General features: G+C 56.3%; 1 protein-coding gene across 1 annotated transcript in view; it reads left to right on the top strand.

The window, feature by feature from the left end:
- The window catches only part of LOC138765512 (ciliated left-right organizer metallopeptidase), a 136,621-nt gene that overhangs the window by 113,737 nt on the left and 5,202 nt on the right, over window positions 1–17,682 (top strand). Inside the window, exons 9-10 of the mRNA XM_069942540.1 lie at window positions 15,985–16,054; window positions 16,307–16,403. Of these exons, the coding sequence (XP_069798641.1) occupies window positions 15,985–16,054; window positions 16,307–16,403 (167 nt within the window). The remainder of the gene's footprint in view (window positions 1–15,984; window positions 16,055–16,306; window positions 16,404–17,682) is intronic.

Genomic DNA, 17,682 nt, shown 5'->3' with positions numbered 1-17,682 from the left:
GGGGTATAGACACAGCAATTGTGCACGGTAACAGGGTTGTGGAAATAGTAACTGTGCACGGTGTTTCCAGTGTGGTCGGTCCCAGGGATATGGAGACAGGAAATATGCACGGTGTTCCCGGTGTGGTCTGTCCCAGGGATATGGAGATTGGACCTGTTCATGGTGTTCTCGGTGTGGTCGGTGCCAGGGGTATAGAGACAGGAACCGTGCACGGTATTCCCGGTGTGGTCGGCCCCAGGCGTATGGATACAGGAACTGTGCACGGTGTTGCCTGTGAAGTTGTTCCCAGGGAAGTGGAGACAGGAACTGTGGACAGTGTTTCCAGTGTGCTAGGTCCGAGGGGAGTGGAGGCAGGAACTGTGCACGGTGTTCACGGTGTGTTTGGTCCCAGACATATGGAGACAGGAACTGGGCACGGTGTTCCTGGTTTGTTCGGTCTCAGGGGAATGGACAGGAACAGTGCACGGTGTTCCCGGAGTGGTCGTTCCCAGGGGTATGGAGACAGGAACTGTGTAGGTTGTTCCCAGCGTGGTCTGTCCCAGGGGTGTGGATACAGGAATTGTGCACGGTGTTCCCGGTGTGGTCTGTCCCAGAGATATGGTGATTGGAACTGTGCATGGTGTTCCCGGTCTGGTCGGTGCCAGGGATATGGAGATTGGAACTGTGCATAGAGTTCCCGGTGAGGTCGGTGCCAGGTGCATAGAGACAGGAACTGTGCATGGTATTCCCGGTGTGGTCGGTCCCACGCGTATGGATACAGAAACTGTGCACGGTGTTCCCTGTGCGTTCGTTTCCAGGGGTAGGGAGACAGGAACTGTGCACGGCGATTCTGGTGTGGTCAATCCCAGGGATATGGAAGCAGGAACTGTGCATGGTGTTCCCGGTGTGGTAGGTCCCAGGGGCATGGAGACAGAAACTGTGCACGGAATTCCTGGTGTGGTCGGTCCAAGGCGTATGGAGACTGGAACTATGCACGGTGTTCAAGGTCTGTTCGGTCCCAGGGGTAGGGGGACAGGAAATGTGCATGGTGTTCCTGGTGTGGTCGGTCCCAGGGATATTGAGACAGGAAATATGCACGGTGTTCCCGGTGTGGTCGGTCTCATGGACATGGAGACAGGAACTCTGCACGTTGTTCCCGATGTGGTCTGTCCCAGGGATATGGAGATTCGAATTGTGCATGGTGTTCCCGGTATGGTCGGTGCCAGGCATATGAATACAGGAACTGTTCATGGTGGGTGTTCCCTGTGCGTTCGTTCCGAGGGGTAGGGAGACAGGAACTGTGCACAGCGTTCCTGGTGTTGTCAATCCCAGGGATATGGAGGCAGGAACTGTGCTCGGTGTTCCCGATGTCATCGGTCCTAGGGGTATGGAGACAGGATTGTGTACGATGTTCCCTGTGTGGTCGGTCCCAGGCATACGGTGTCAGGAACTGTGCACAGTTCTCCCGTTGATGTCGGTCCCAGGGGTGTGGAGCCAGAAACTGTGCATGTTGTTTGCGGTGTGGTCAGACCCAGGGGTATAGACACAGTAATTGTGCACGGTGACAGGGTTGTGGAGATAGTAACTGTGCATGGTGTCCCCGGTGTTGTCGGTCCCAGGGTTATGGAGACAGGAACTGTGCACGGTGCTCCCGGTGTGGTCGGTCCCAGGGATATGGAGATTGGAATTGTTCATGGTGTTCTCGGTGTATTCGGTGCCAGGGGTATAGAGACAGGAACCGTGCACGGTATTCCCGGTGTGGTCGGCCCCAGGCGAATGGATACAGGAACTGTGCATGGTGTTGCCTGTGTGGTTGTTCCCAGTGAAGTGGAGACAGGAACTTTGGACAGTGTTTCCAGTGTGCTCGGTCCCAGGGGAGTGGAGGCAGGTACTGTGCACGGTGTTCACGGTGTGTTTTGTCCCAGACATATGGAGACAGGAACTGTGCACGGTGTTCATGGTGTGTTCGGACTCAGGGGTATGGACAGGAACAGTGCACGGTGTTCCCGGTGTGGTCGTTCCCAGGGGTATGGAGACAGGAACTGTGCAGGTTGTTCCCAGCATGGTCTGTCCCAGGCATATGGAGAAAGGAACTGTGCATGGAGTTCCTGGTGTGGTCGGTCCCAGGGTTGTGGAGATAGTAACTGAGCATGGTGTCCACGGTGTGGTCGGTCCCAGGGTTATGGAGACAGGAACTGTGCACGGTGTTCCCGGTGTGGTCGGTAACAGGGTTGTGGAGATAGGAACTATGCATGGTGTCCCCGGTGTGGTCGGTATCAGGGTTATGGAGGCAGGAAGTGTGCACGTTGTTCCCGGTGTGGTCAGTCCCAGGGGTGTGGAGACAGGAACAGTGTACGGTGTTGGCGGTGTGGTCGGTCCCAGGGGTATGGAGGCAAGAACTGTGCACGGTGTTCCCGGTCTGGTCAGTCCCAGGGGTGTGGAGACAGGAACTGTGCACGGTGTTGCCGGTGTGGTTGATTCCCGGCTTATGGAGACAGGAATTGTGCACGGTGTTCCTGGTGTGGTTGGTCCCAGGCATATGGAGAGAGGAACTGTGCACGGTGTTCCCGGTGTGGTCGGTAACAGGGTTATGGAGACAGGATCTGTGCACGGTGTTCCTGGTGTTGTCGGTCCCAGGGATATGGAGACGGGAACTGTGCACAGTTCTATCTTTGTGGTCGGTCCCAGGGGTGTGGAGCCAGAAACTGTGCACGGTGTTCCCGGTGTGGTCGGTCCCATCGATGTGGAGAGAGGAACTGTGCACGGTGTTTCCGGTGTTGTCGGTAACAGGGTTGTTGAGATAGGAACTGTCCATGGAGTCCCTGGTGTGGTCGGTCCCAGGGTTATGGAGACAGGAACTGTGCACGGTGTTTTCGGTATGGTCTGTCCTAGAGGTGTTGAGACAGGAACTGTGCACGGTGTTCCCGGTGTGGTCAGACTCAGGGGCATGGACAGGAACGGTGTACGGTGTTGGCGGTGTTGTCGGTCCTAGGGGTATGGAGACAGGAACTGTGCACGGTGTTCCCGTTGTGTTGTTTCCAGGGATATGGAAACTGGAGCTGTGCATGGTGTTCCCTGTTTGTTCGTCCCCGGGATATGGAGATAGGAACTGTGCACGGTTCTCCCATTGTGGTCGGTCCCAGGGGTGTGGAGCCAGAAACTGTGCACGGTGTTCGCGGTGAGGTTGGTCCCTGGGATATGGAGACAGCAAAAGTGCTCGGTGTTCCCGATGTCATCGGTCCTAGGGGTATGGAGACAGGATTGTGTACTATGTTCCCGGTGTGGTCGGTCCTAGGCATAGGGAGTCAGGAATTGTGCACGGTTCTCCCGTTGATGTCGGTCCCAGGGGTGTGGAGCCAGAAACCGTGCATGGTGTTAGCGGTGTGGTCAGACCCAGGGGTATAGACACAGTAATTGTGCACGGTAACAGGGTTGTGGAGATAGTAACTGTGCATCGTGTCCCCGGTGTGGTCGGTAGCAGGGTTATGGAGACAGGAACTGTGCACGGTGTTCCCGGTGTGGTCGGTGCCAGGGGTATGGAGACAGGAACTGTGCACGGTATTCCCGGTGCGGTCAGTCCCACGCGTATGGATACAGGAACTGTGCATGGTGTTCCCTGTGCGTTCGTTTCCAGGGGTAGGGAGACAGGAACTGTGCACGGCGTTCCTGGTGTGGTCAATCCCAGGGATATGGAAGCAGGGACTGTGCATGGTGTTCCCGGTGTGGTCGGTCCAAGGCGTATGGAGACTGGAACTATGCACGGTGTTCACGGTGTGTTTGGTCCCAGGGGTAGGGGGGACAGGAACTGTGCATGGTGTTCCTGGTGTGGTCGGTCCCAGGGATATTGAGACAAGAAGTGTGCACGGTGTTCCCGTTGCGGTTGGTCCCATCGATGTGGAGACAGGAAATGTGCACGGTGTTCCCAGTGTGATCGGTCCCAGGGATATGGAGACAGGAAATATGCACGGTGTTCCCGGTGTGGTCTGTCCCAGGGATATGGAGATTGGACCTGTTCATGGTGTTCTCGGTGTGGTCGGTGCCAGGGGTATAGAGACAGGAACCGTGCACGGTATTCCCGGTGTGGTCGGCCCCAGGCGTATGGATAGAGGAACTGTGCACGGTGTTGCCTGTGAAGTTGTTCCCAGGGAAGTGGAGACAGGAACTGTGGACAGTGTTTCCAGTGTGCTCGGACCGAGGGGAGTGGAGGCAGGAACTGTGCACGGTGTTCACGGTGTGTTTGGTCCCAGACATATGGAGACAGGAACTGTGCACGGTGTTCCTGGTGTGTTCGGTCTCAAGGGTATGGACAGGAACAGTGCACGGTGTTCCCGGAGTGGTCGTTCCCAGGGGTGTGGATACAGGAACTGTGCACGGTGTTCCCGGTGTGGTCTGTCCCAGAGATATGGTGATTGGAACTGTGCATGGTGTTCCCGGTTTGGTCGGTGCCAGGGGTATAGAGACAGGAACTGTGCACGGTATTCCCGGTGTAGTCGGTCTCAGGGTTATGGAAAGAAACTGTGCATGGTATAACCGGTGTGGTCAATCCCATGGGTATAGAGACAGGATCTATGAACTGTGTTCCCGGTGTGGTCGCTCCCAGGGGTGTGGAGACAGGAAATGTGCACGGTGATCCCAGTGTGGTCGGTCCCAGGGGTATGGAGACAGGAAATATGCACGTTGTTCCCGGTGTGGTCGGTCTCATGGATATGTTGACTGGAACTCTGCACGTTGTACCCATTGTGGTCAGTCCCAGGGATATGGAGATTGGAACTATGCATGGTGTACCCGGTGTGGTCGGTGCCAGGGGTATAGAGAAACGAACTGTGCCCGGTATTCCCGGAGTGGTCCGTCCCAGGCGTATGGATACAGGAACTTTGCACGGTGTTCCCGGTGTGGTTGGTCCCAGGCATATGGCGACAGGAACTGTGCATGGTGTTCCTGGTGTGGTTGGTCCCAGGCATATTGAGAGAGGAACTGTGCACGGTGTTCCCGGTGTGGTCGGTCCCAGGGTTATGGAGACAGGAACTGTGAACGGTGTTCCCAGTGTGGTCGGATCCAGGGGTATGGAGACAGGAAATATGCACGGTGTTCCCGATGTGGTCGGTCTCAGGGGTATGGAGACAGGAACTGTGCACGTTGATCCCGGTGTGGTCTGTCCCATAGATATGGAGATTGGAACTGTGCATAGAGTTCCCGGTGAGGTCAGTGCCAGGTGTATAGAGACAGGAACTGTGCATGGTATTCCCGGTGTGGTCGGTCCCACGCGTATGTATACAGGAACTGTGCACGGTGTTCCCTGTGCGTTCGTTTCCAGGGGTAGGGAGACAGGAACTGTGCACGGCATTTCTGGTGTTGTCAATCCCAGGGATATGGAAGCAGGAACTGTGCATGGTGTTCCCGGTGTGGTTGGTCCCAGGGGTATGGAGACAGGAACTGTGCACGGTATTCCTGGTGTGGTCGGTCCAAGGCGTATGGAGACTGGAACTATGCACGGTGTTCACGGTCTGTTCGGTCCCAGGGGTAGGGGGACAGGAAATGTGCATGGTGTTCCTGGTGTGGTCGGTCCCAGGGATATTGAGACAGGAAATATGCACGGTGTTCCCGGTGTGGTCGGTCTCATGGACATGGAGACAGGAACTCTGCACGTTGTTCCCGATGTGGTCTGTCCCAGGGATATGGAGATTCAAACTGTGCATGGTGTTCCCGGTATGGTCGGTGCCAGGCATATGAATACAGGAACTGCTCATGGTGGGTGTTCCCTGTGCGTTCGTTCCGAGGGATAGGGAGACAGGAACTGTGCACAGCGTTCCTGGTGTGGTCAATCCCAGGGATAAGGACGCAGGAACTGTGCATGGTGTTCCTGGTGTGGTTGGTCCCAGGCATATGGAGACAGGAACTGTGCACTGAGTTCCTGGTGTGGTCGGTCCCAGTGTTATGGAGACAGGAACTGCGTACGGTGTTCCCAGTGTGGTCGGTCTCAGGGTTATGGAAAGAAACTGTGCATGGTATTCCCGGTGTGGTCAGTCCCATGGGTATAGAGACAGGATCTATGAACTGTGTTCCTGGTGTGGTCGGTCCCAGGGGTATAGAGACAGGAAACATGCACGGTGTTGTCAGTGTGGTCGGTCCCAGGGGTATGGAGACAGGAAATATGCACGGTGTTCCCGGTGTGGTCGGTCTCATGGATATGGAGGCTGGAACTCTGCACGTTGTTCCCGGTGTGGTCTGTCCCATGGATATGGAGATTGGAACTATGCATGGTGTTCCCGGTGTAGTCAGTGCCAGGGGTATAGAGAAAGGAACTGTGCACGGTGTTCCCGGTGTGGTCGGTCCCAGGCGTATGGATACAGCAACTGAGCACGGTGTTCCCTGTGCGTTCGTTCCCAGGGGTAGGGAGACAGGAACTGTGCACGGCGTTACTGATGTGGTCAATCCCAGGGATATGGAGGCAGAAACTGTGCATGGTGTTCCTGGTGTGGTTGGTCCCAGGCATATGGAGACAGGAACTGTGCATGGTGTTCCCGGTGTGGTTGGTCCCAGACATATGGAGACAGGAACTGTGCACGGTGTTTCCGGTGTGGTTGGTACCAGGGTTGTGGAGATAGGAACTGTGCATGGTGTCCCCAGCGTGGTCGGTCCCAGGGTTAAGGAGACAGGAACTGTGAACGGCGTTCCCGGTAAGGTCTGTCCCAGAGGTGTGGAGACAGGAACTGTGCACAGTGTTCCCGGTGTGGTCGAACTCAGGGGTATGGACAGGAACTGTGTACGGTGTTGGCGGTGTGGTCCGTCCCAGGGGTATGGAGACAGGAACTGTGCACAGTGTTCCCGTTGTTGTTGTTTCCAGCGATATGGAGACTGGAACTGTGCATGGTGTTCCTGGTGTGGTTGGTCCCAGGCATATGGAGAGAGGAACTGTGCACTGAGTTCCTGGTGTGGTCGGTCCCAGTGTTATGGAGACAGGAACTGCGTACGGTGTTCCCAGTGTGGTCGGTCTCAGGGTTATGGAAAGAAACTGTGCATGGTATTCCCGGTGTGGTCAGTCCCATGGGTATAGAGACAGGATCTATGAACTGTGTTCCTGGTGTGGTCGGTCCCAGGGGTATAGAGACAGGAAACATGCACGGTGTTGTCAGTGTGGTCGGTCCCAGGGGTATGGAGACAGGAAATATGCACGGTGTTCCCGGTGTGGTCGGTCTCATGGATATGGAGGCTGGAACTCTGCACGTTGTTCCCGGTGTGGTCTGTCCCATGGATATGGAGATTGGAACTATGCATGGTGTTCCCGGTGTAGTCAGTGCCAGGGGTATAGAGAAAGGAACTGTGCACGGTGTTCCCGGTGTGGTCGGTCCCAGGCGTATGGATACAGCAACTGAGCACGGTGTTCCCTGTGCGTTCGTTCCCAGGGGTAGGGAGACAGGAACTGTGCACGGCGTTACTGATGTGGTCAATCCCAGGGATATGGAGGCAGAAACTGTGCATGGTGTTCCTGGTGTGGTTGGTCCCAGGCATATGGAGACAGGAACTGTGCATGGTGTTCCCGGTGTGGTTGGTCCCAGACATATGGAGACAGGAACTGTGCACGGTGTTTCCGGTGTGGTTGGTACCAGGGTTGTGGAGATAGGAACTGTGCATGGTGTCCCCAGCGTGGTCGGTCCCAGGGTTAAGGAGACAGGAACTGTGAACGGCGTTCCCGGTAAGGTCTGTCCCAGAGGTGTGGAGACAGGAACTGTGCACAGTGTTCCCGGTGTGGTCGAACTCAGGGGTATGGACAGGAACTGTGTACGGTGTTGGCGGTGTGGTCCGTCCCAGGGGTATGGAGACAGGAACTGTGCACAGTGTTCCCGTTGTTGTTGTTTCCAGCGATATGGAGACTGGAACTGTGCATGGTGTTCCCTGTGTGGTCGGTCCCAGGGATATGGAGACAGGAACTGTGCACGGTTCTCCCGTTGTGGTCGGTCCCAGGGGTGTGGAGCCAGAAACTGTGCACGGTGTTCGCGGTGAGGTTGGTCCCAGGGATATGGAGACAGCAACAGTGCTCGGTGTTCCCGATGTCATCGGTCCTAGGGGTATGGAGAGAGGATTGTGTACGACGTTCCCGGTGTGGTCGGTCCCAGGCAAACGGAGTCAGGAACTGTGCACGGTTCTCCCGTTGAGGTTGGTCCCAGGTGTGTGGAGCCAGAAACTGTGCATGGTGTTCGCGGTGTGGTCATCTCAGGGTATAGACACAGTAATTGTGCACGGTAACAGGGTTGTGGAGATAGTAACTGTGCATGGTGTCCCCGGTGTGGTCGGTCCCAGAGTTATGGAGACAGGAACTGTGCACGGTGTTCCCGGTGTGGTCGGTCCCAGAGGTGTGGAGACAGGAACTGTGCACGGTGTTCCCGGTGTGGTCGGACTCAGGGGTATGGACAGGAACTGTGTACGGTGTTGGCGGTGTGGTCGCTTCCAGGGTTATAGAGACAGGAACTTTGCACGGTGTTCCCAGTGTGGTCGGTCCCAGGAGTATGGAGACAGGAAATATGCACGGTGTTCACGGTGTGTTCGGTCCCAGGGGTAGGGGGACAGGAACTGTGCATGGAGTTCCTGGTGTGGTTGGTCCCATCGATGTGGAGACAGGAAATGTGCACGGTGTTCCCAGTGTGGTCGGTCCCAGGGATATGGAGACAGGAAATATGCACGGTGTTCCCGGTGTGGTCGGTCTCATGGACATGGAGACAGGAACTCTGCACGTTGTTCCCGATGTGGTCTGTCCCAGGGATATGGAGATTCGAATTGTGCATGGTGTTCCCGGTATGGTCGGTGCCAGGCATATGAATACAGGAACTGTTCATGGTGGGTGTTCCCTGTGCGTTCGTTCCGAGGGGTAGGGAGACAGGAACTGTGCACAGCGTTCCTGGTGTTGTCAATCCCAGGGATATGGAGGCAGGAACTGTGCTCGGTGTTCCCGATGTCATCGGTCCTAGGGGTATGGAGACAGGATTGTGTACGATGTTCCCTGTGTGGTCGGTCCCAGGCATACGGTGTCAGGAACTGTGCACAGTTCTCCCGTTGATGTCGGTCCCAGGGGTGTGGAGCCAGAAACTGTGCATGGTGTTTGCGGTGTGGTCAGACCCAGGGGTATAGACACAGTAATTGTGCACGGTGACAGGGTTGTGGAGATAGTAACTGTGCATGGTGTCCCCGGTGTTGTCGGTCCCAGGGTTATGGAGACAGGAACTGTGCACGGTGCTCCCGGTGTGGTCGGTCCCAGGGATATGGAGATTGGAATTGTTCATGGTGTTCTCGGTGTATTCGGTGCCAGGGGTATAGAGACAGGAACCGTGCACGGTATTCCCGGTGTGGTCGGCCCCAGGCGAATGGATACAGGAACTGTGCATGGTGTTGCCTGTGTGGTTGTTCCCAGTGAAGTGGAGACAGGAACTTTGGACAGTGTTTCCAGTGTGCTCGGTCCCAGGGGAGTGGAGGCAGGTACTGTGCACGGTGTTCACGGTGTGTTTTGTCCCAGACATATGGAGACAGGAACTGTGCACGGTGTTCATGGTGTGTTCGGACTCAGGGGTATGGACAGGAACAGTGCACGGTGTTCCCGGTGTGGTCGTTCCCAGGGGTATGGAGACAGGAACTGTGCAGGTTGTTCCCAGCATGGTCTGTCCCAGGCATATGGAGAAAGGAACTGTGCATGGAGTTCCTGGTGTGGTCGGTCCCAGGGTTGTGGAGATAGTAACTGAGCATGGTGTCCACGGTGTGGTCGGTCCCAGGGTTATGGAGACAGGAACTGTGCACGGTGTTCCCGGTGTGGTCGGTAACAGGGTTGTGGAGATAGGAACTATGCATGGTGTCCCCGGTGTGGTCGGTATCAGGGTTATGGAGGCAGGAAGTGTGCACGTTGTTCCCGGTGTGGTCAGTCCCAGGGGTGTGGAGACAGGAACAGTGTACGGTGTTGGCGGTGTGGTCGGTCCCAGGGGTATGGAGGCAAGAACTGTGCACGGTGTTCCCGGTCTGGTCAGTCCCAGGGGTGTGGAGACAGGAACTGTGCACGGTGTTGCCGGTGTGGTTGATTCCCGGCTTATGGAGACAGGAATTGTGCACGGTGTTCCTGGTGTGGTTGGTCCCAGGCATATGGAGAGAGGAACTGTGCACGGTGTTCCCGGTGTGGTCGGTAACAGGGTTATGGAGACAGGATCTGTGCACGGTGTTCCTGGTGTTGTCGGTCCCAGGGATATGGAGACGGGAACTGTGCACAGTTCTATCTTTGTGGTCGGTCCCAGGGGTGTGGAGCCAGAAACTGTGCACGGTGTTCCCGGTGTGGTCGGTCCCATCGATGTGGAGAGAGGAACTGTGCACGGTGTTCCCGGTGTTGTCGGTAACAGGGTTGTTGAGATAGGAACTGTCCATGGAGTCCCTGGTGTGGTCGGTCCCAGGGTTATGGAGACAGGAACTGTGCACGGTGTTTTCGGTATGGTCTGTCCTAGAGGTGTTGAGACAGGAACTGTGCACGGTGTTCCCGGTGTGGTCAGACTCAGGGGCATGGACAGGAATGGTGTACGGTGTTGGCGGTGTTGTCGGTCCTAGGGGTATGGAGACAGGAACTGTGCACGGTGTTCCCGTTGTGTTGTTTCCAGGGATATGGAAACTGGAGCTGTGCATGGTGTTCCCTGTTTGTTCGTCCCCGGGATATGGAGATAGGAACTGTGCACGGTTCTCCCATTGTGGTCGGTCCCAGGGGTGTGGAGCCAGAAACTGTGCACGGTGTTCGCGGTGAGGTTGGTCCCTGGGATATGGAGACAGCAAAAGTGCTCGGTGTTCCCGATGTCATCGGTCCTAGGGGTATGGAGACAGGATTGTGTACTATGTTCCCGGTGTGGTCGGTCCTAGGCATAGGGAGTCAGGAATTGTGCACGGTTCTCCCGTTGATGTCGGTCCCAGGGGTGTGGAGCCAGAAACCGTGCATGGTGTTAGCGGTGTGGTCAGACCCAGGGGTATAGACACAGTAATTGTGCACGGTAACAGGGTTGTGGAGATAGTAACTGTGCATCGTGTCTCCGGTGTGGTCGGTAGCAGGGTTATGGAGACAGGAACTGTGCACGGTGTTCCCGGTGTGGTCGGTGCCAGGGGTATGGAGACAGGAACTGTGCACGGTATTCCCGGTGCGGTCAGTCCCACGCGTATGGATACAGGAACTGTGCATGGTGTTCCCTGTGCGTTCGTTTCCAGGGGTAGGGAGACAGGAACTGTGCACGGCGTTCCTGGTGTGGTCAATCCCAGGGATATGGAAGCAGGAACTGTGCATGGTGTTCCCGGTGTGGTCGGTCCAAGGCGTATGGAGACTGGAACTATGCACGGTGTTCACGGTGTGTTTGGTCCCAGGGGTAGGGGGGACAGGAACTGTGCATGGTGTTCCTGGTGTGGTCGGTCCCAGGGATATTGAGACAAGAAGTGTGCACGGTGTTCCCGTTGCGGTTGGTCCCATCGATGTGGAGACAGGAAATGTGCACGGTGTTCCCAGTGTGATCGGTCCCAGGGATATGGAGACAGGAAATATGCACGGTGTTCCCGGTGTGGTCTGTCCCAGGGATATGGAGATTGGACCTGTTCATGGTGTTCTCGGTGTGGTCGGTGCCAGGGGTATAGAGACAGGAACCGTGCACGGTATTCCCGGTGTGGTCGGCCCCAGGCGTATGGATAGAGGAACTGTGCACGGTGTTGCCTGTGAAGTTGTTCCCAGGGAAGTGGAGACAGGAACTGTGGACAGTGTTTCCAGTGTGCTCGGTCCGAGGGGAGTGGAGGCAGGAACTGTGCACGGTGTTCACGGTGTGTTTGGTCCCAGACATATGGAGACAGGAACTGTGCACGGTGTTCCTGGTGTGTTCGGTCTCAAGGGTATGGACAGGAACAGTGCACGGTGTTCCCGGAGTGGTCGTTCCCAGGGGTATGGAGACAGAAACTGTGCAGGTTGTTCCCAGCGTGGTCTGTCCCAGGGGTGTGGATACAGGAACTGTGCACGGTGTTCCCGGTGTGGTCTGTCCCAGAGATATGGTGATTGGAACTGTGCATGGTGTTCCCGGTTTGGTCGGTGCCAGGGGTATAGAGACAGGAACTGTGCACGGTATTCCCGGTGTGGTCGGTCTCAGGGTTATGGAAAGAAACTGTGCATTGTATAACCGGTGTGGTCAATCCCATGGGTATAGAGACAGGATCTATGAACTGTGTTCCCGGTGTGGTCGCTCCCAGGGGTGTGGAGACAGGAAATGTGCACGGTGATCCCAGTGTGGTCGGTCCCAGGGGTATGGAGACAGGAAATATGCACGTTGTTCCCGGTGTGGTCGGTCTTATGGATATGTTGACTGGAACTCTGCACGTTGTACCCATTGTGGTCAGTCCCAGGGATATGGAGATTGGAACTATGCATGGTGTTCCCGGTGTGGTCGGTGCCAGGGGTATAGAGAAACGAACTGTGCCCGGTATTCCCGGAGTGGTCCGTCCCAGGCGTATGGATACAGGAACTTTGCACGGTGTTCCCGGTGTGGTTGGTCCCAGGCATATGGCGACAGGAACTGTGCATGGTGTTCCTGGTGTGGTTGGTCCCAGGCATATTGAGACAGGAACTGTGCACGGTGTTCCCGGTGTGGTCGGTCCCAGGGTTATGGAGACAGGAACTGTGAACGGTGTTCCCAGTGTGGTCGGTCTCAGGGGTATGGAGACAGGAACTGTGCACGTTGATCCCGGTGTGGTCTGTCCCATAGATATGGAGATTGGAACTGTGCATAGAGTTCCCGGTGAGGTCAGTGCCAGGTGTATAGAGACAGGAACTGTGCATGGTATTCCCGGTGTGGTCGGTCCCACGCGTATGTATACAGGAACTGTGCACGGTGTTCCCTGTGCGTTCGTTTCCAGGGGTAGGGAGACAGGAACTGTGCACGGCATTTCTGGTGTTGTCAATCCCAGGGATATGGAAGCAGGAACTGTGCATGGTGTTCCCGGTGTGGTTGGTCCCAGGGGTATGGAGACAGGAACTGTGCACGGTATTCCTGGTGTGGTCGGTCCAAGGCGTATGGAGACTGGAACTATGCACGGTGTTCACGGTGTGTTCGGTCCCAGGGGTAGGGGGACAGGAAATGTGCATGGTGTTCCTGGTGTGGTCGGTCCCAGGGATATTGAGACAGGAAATATGCACGGTGTTCCCGGTGTGGTCGGTCTCATGGACATGGAGACAGGAACTCTGCACGTTGTTCCCGATGTGGTCTGTCCCAGGGATATGGAGATTCAAACTGTGCATGGTGTTCCCGGTATGGTCGGTGCCAGGCATATGAATACAGGAACTGCTCATGGTGGGTGTTCCCTGTGCGTTCGTTCCGAGGGATAGGGAGACAGGAACTGTGCACAGCGTTCCTGGTGTGGTCAATCCCAGGGATAAGGACGCAGGAACTGTGCATGGTGTTCCTGGTGTGGTTGGTCCCAGGCATATGGAGACAGGAACTGTGCACTGAGTTCCTGGTGTGGTCGGTCCCAGTGTTATGGAGACAGGAACTGCGTACGGTGTTCCCAGTGTGGTCGGTCTCAGGGTTATGGAAAGAAACTGTGCATGGTATTCCCGGTGTGGTCAGTCCCATGGGTATAGAGACAGGATCTATGAACTGTGTTCCTGGTGTGGTCGGTCCCAGGGGTATAGAGACAGGAAACATGCACGGTGTTGTCAGTGTGGTCGGTCCCAGGGGTATGGAGACAGGAAATATGCACGGTGTTCCCGGTGTGGTCGGTCTCATGGATATGGAGGCTGGAACTCTGCACGTTGTTCCCGGTGTGGTCTGTCCCATGGATATGGAGATTGGAACTATGCATGGTGTTCCCGGTGTAGTCAGTGCCAGGGGTATAGAGAAAGGAACTGTGCACGGTGTTCCCGGTGTGGTCGGTCCCAGGCGTATGGATACAGCAACTGAGCACGGTGTTCCCTGTGCGTTCGTTCCCAGGGGTAGGGAGACAGGAACTGTGCACGGCGTTACTGATGTGGTCAATCCCAGGGATATGGAGGCAGAAACTGTGCATGGTGTTCCTGGTGTGGTTGGTCCCAGGCATATGGAGACAGGAACTGTGCATGGTGTTCCCGGTGTGGTTGGTCCCAGACATATGGAGACAGGAACTGTGCACGGTGTTTCCGGTGTGGTTGGTACCAGGGTTGTGGAGATAGGAACTGTGCATGGTGTCCCCAGCGTGGTCGGTCCCAGGGTTAAGGAGACAGGAACTGTGAACGGCGTTCCCGGTAAGGTCTGTCCCAGAGGTGTGGAGACAGGAACTGTGCACAGTGTTCCCGGTGTGGTAGAACTCAGGGGTATGGACAGGAACTGTGTACGATGTTGGCGGTGTGGTCCGTCCCAGGGGTATGGAGACAGGAACTGTGCACAGTGTTCCCGTTGTTGTTGTTTCCAGCGATATGGAGACTGGAACTGTGCATGGTGTTCCCTGTGTGGTCGGTCCCAGGGATATGGAGACAGGAACTGTGCATGGTTCTCCCATTGTGGTCGGTCCCAGGGGTGTGGAGCCAGAAACTGTGCACGGTGTTCGCGGTGAGGTTGGTCCCAGGGATATGGAGACAGCAACAGTGCTCGGTGTTCCCGATGTCATCGGTCCTAGGGGTATGGAGAGAGGATTGTGTACGACGTTCCCGGTGTGGTCGGTCCCAGGCAAACGGAGTCAGGAACTGTGCACGGTTCTCCCGTTGAGGTTGGTCCCAGGTGTGTGGAGCCAGAAACTGTGCATGGTGTTCGCGGCGTGGTCATCTCAGGGTATAGACACAGTAATTGTGCACGGTAACAGGGTTGTGGAGATAGTAACTGTGCATGGTGTCCCCGGTGTGGTCGGTCCCAGAGTTATGGAGACAGGAACTGTGCACGGTGTTCCCGGTGTGGTCGGTCCCAGAGGTGTGGAGACAGGAACTGTGCACGGTGTTCCCGGTGTGGTCGGACTCAGGGGTATGGACAGGAACTGTGTACGGTGTTGGCGGTGTGGTCGCTTCCAGGGTTATAGAGACAGGAACTTTGCACGGTGTTCCCAGTGTGGTCGGTCCCAGGAGTATGGAGACAGGAAATATGCACGGTGTTCCCGGTGTGGTCGGTGCCAGGGGTATGGAGACAGGGACTGTGCACAGTGTTCCCGGTGTGGTCTGTCCCAGGGATATGGAGGCAGGAACTGGCACAGTGTTGCCTGTGTGGTCGTTTCCAGGGAAGTGGAGACAGGAACTGTGGACGGTGTTCCCGGTGTGATCGTTCCCAGGGGTATGGAGACAGGAACTGTGCAAGTTGTTCCCTGCGTGGTCTGTCCCAGGGGTGTGGAGACAGGAACTGTGCACAGAGTTCCTGGTGTGGTCGGTCCCAGGTTTGTGGAGACAGAAACTCTGCACGGTGTTCCCGGTGGGTTGATTCCCAGCATATGGAGACAGGAACTGTGCATGTTGTTCCTGGTGTGGTCGGTCCCAGGGTTGTGGAGACAGGAACTGTGCACGGTGTTGCTGGTGTGGTTGATTCCCGGCATATGGAGACAGGATCTGTGCACGGTGTTCCTGGTGTGGTTGGTCCCAGGCATATGGAGACAGGAACTTTGCACGGTGTTCCCGGTGTGGTTGGTAACAGGGTTGTGGAGATAGGAATTGTGCATGGTGTCCCCGGTGTGGTCGGTCCCGGGGATATGGAGACAGGAACTGTGCATGGTGTCCCCGGTGTGGTCGGTCCCGGGGATATGGAGACAGGAACTCAGCCTAGTGTTCCCGGTGTGGTCTGTCCCAGGAATATGGAGACAGGAACTGTGCACGGTGTTCCCGGTGTGGTTGGTCCCAGGGTTATGGAGACAGGAACTGTGCACGGTGTTCCCGGTGTGGTTATTCCCAGAGTTATGGAGACAGGAACTGTGCACCGTGTTCCTGATGTGGTCGGTCCCACAGGTTTGGGACCGAGTTGCTCGTTACATTGGACGCTGCTAGACTGTGATCAGATCCATGTTAATTCTTGCCTCCAGGTAAGGGGGAAAACTTTGGTTTTGTGGACACTTGCCAAACAAATTCTTCACAGTATTTCTGCACAGGAAGGTAAGGAACTGGGGAGAGTTTAATGTGGGGATGGGGATGGGAATGGGGTTGAATTGGGCAGGGTCATGTTGGATGGCAGAATTGGATGGGGGGGGGGTTGAGCTGTGTGGTGTTGGGAGGGAGTGTGGGTGGTTCAGGGTGGAAACTGTGAATGGGCGGGGAAGGGAGAGGGGCAGGGAGGGGATGAGGAGAGCGATGGAGGGGAGAGGGCAAGGGGTGTGCCTGTCTCTCTCTGACTCACCCCATTTGCAGGGGTGTGGGTTGTCACTATCTCCACCTGACCAAGGGGGTGTGTCTGACAGATGAACTGCTCGATGGATGTCGAATCTACAAACCACTGGTCAATGGGGTAGGACTCTGGTGCCTCAAACCCCAACCCACCTCGATCCTCCCAAACCCCCCCCACCCTGATTCCCATCCCACTCAATCCCCATCGATTACCTTCCCACTCAGTCTCGTCTCCTCCCCTTCTCTTCTCTCCTTCGACTACCACTATCCTCCCCCTCGTTCTCCTTCCCCTCAGCCCCCTCTCCTCCCCCTCATTCCCCTCGCTCATCCCATTCTCCCTCTCCCTCGGCCCTCTCTCATCCCATTCTTCCCCCCTCTCTCTCCCCCCCATTCTCCCCTCCCCCTCGGCCCTCTCTCATCCTGTTCTCCCCTCCCCCTCGGCCCTCTCTCATCCTGTTCTCCCCTCCCCCTCGGCCCTCTCTCATCCCATTCTACCCTCCCCCTCGGCCCTCTCTTCCTGTTCTCCCCTCCCCCTCATCCCTCTGTCCTCCCACTTGTTGTCCTCCCGCTTGTTCCCCTCCCCCTCATTGTCCTCCCCTCATTCTTTTCCCCCTTGTTCCCCTCTCCTGGACATTTTCCCTCATTCCCCTTTCTCCTCCTCATTCTCTTTCCCTCATTCTCCTCCTTGTTCCCCTTTCTCTTCCTCATTCTCTTCCCTTCATTCCCATCTCCTCCCCTCACCCTTCTTTGTTTCCCTTTCTCCTCCCCCCATACCACCTCTCCTCCCCTCGTTCCCCTTTCTCCTCCCCTTCCCCTCCTCCCTCATTCCCTTCCCCTTGTTCCCCATCCCCTTGTTCCCCATCCACATCATTCCTCTCTCCTTCCTTGTCCTCCTTTCTCCTCCCTCTTGACCCTCTCCCTCGACCCCTCTCCTCCCCATTTCCCCTCATTCGCAATCTCCTCTCGTCACTTCTCCCTCTCTCCCCACCCTTGTTCTTTTCCCATCATGTCCTGTCTCCTCCCTCATTCCTGCCCCCATCCACCCCCTCTCTCCTTCCCCTCCTCATCCCCTCTCTTCTCCACTTCTCATTCTCCTCTCTACTCCCCCTCATTACGCACTCTCCCTTGTGGTCCCCTCTCTTCCCGTACTCCCCCCTCATTCCTGCTTCCATTCCTCCCCCTCATCCCTTCTCTCCTCCCCCTTGTTGTCCCCTCTCCTCCCCCTTGTTCTCTTTCCTCCCACACCTGATGCCCGATTCCCCCACCTTGACTATGCTGATCTCTCGATAGCTCCAATTCCCCTTCCCCTCAATCCCCTCTCCTCCCCTTCCCTCTCACCCTGACACCTTTTCTCCTCCCCTCCCATCCTGACACCTTTCCCCCTCAACCCTCTTTCTCTT

Source organism: Narcine bancroftii, chromosome 5 (genome assembly GCF_036971445.1).
Source record: "Narcine bancroftii isolate sNarBan1 chromosome 5, sNarBan1.hap1, whole genome shotgun sequence".
NCBI lineage: Eukaryota > Metazoa > Chordata > Chondrichthyes > Torpediniformes > Narcinidae > Narcine > Narcine bancroftii.
The sequence above is the reverse complement of the archived record's forward strand: the minus strand, read 5'-3'. Positions and strand labels throughout refer to the sequence as shown.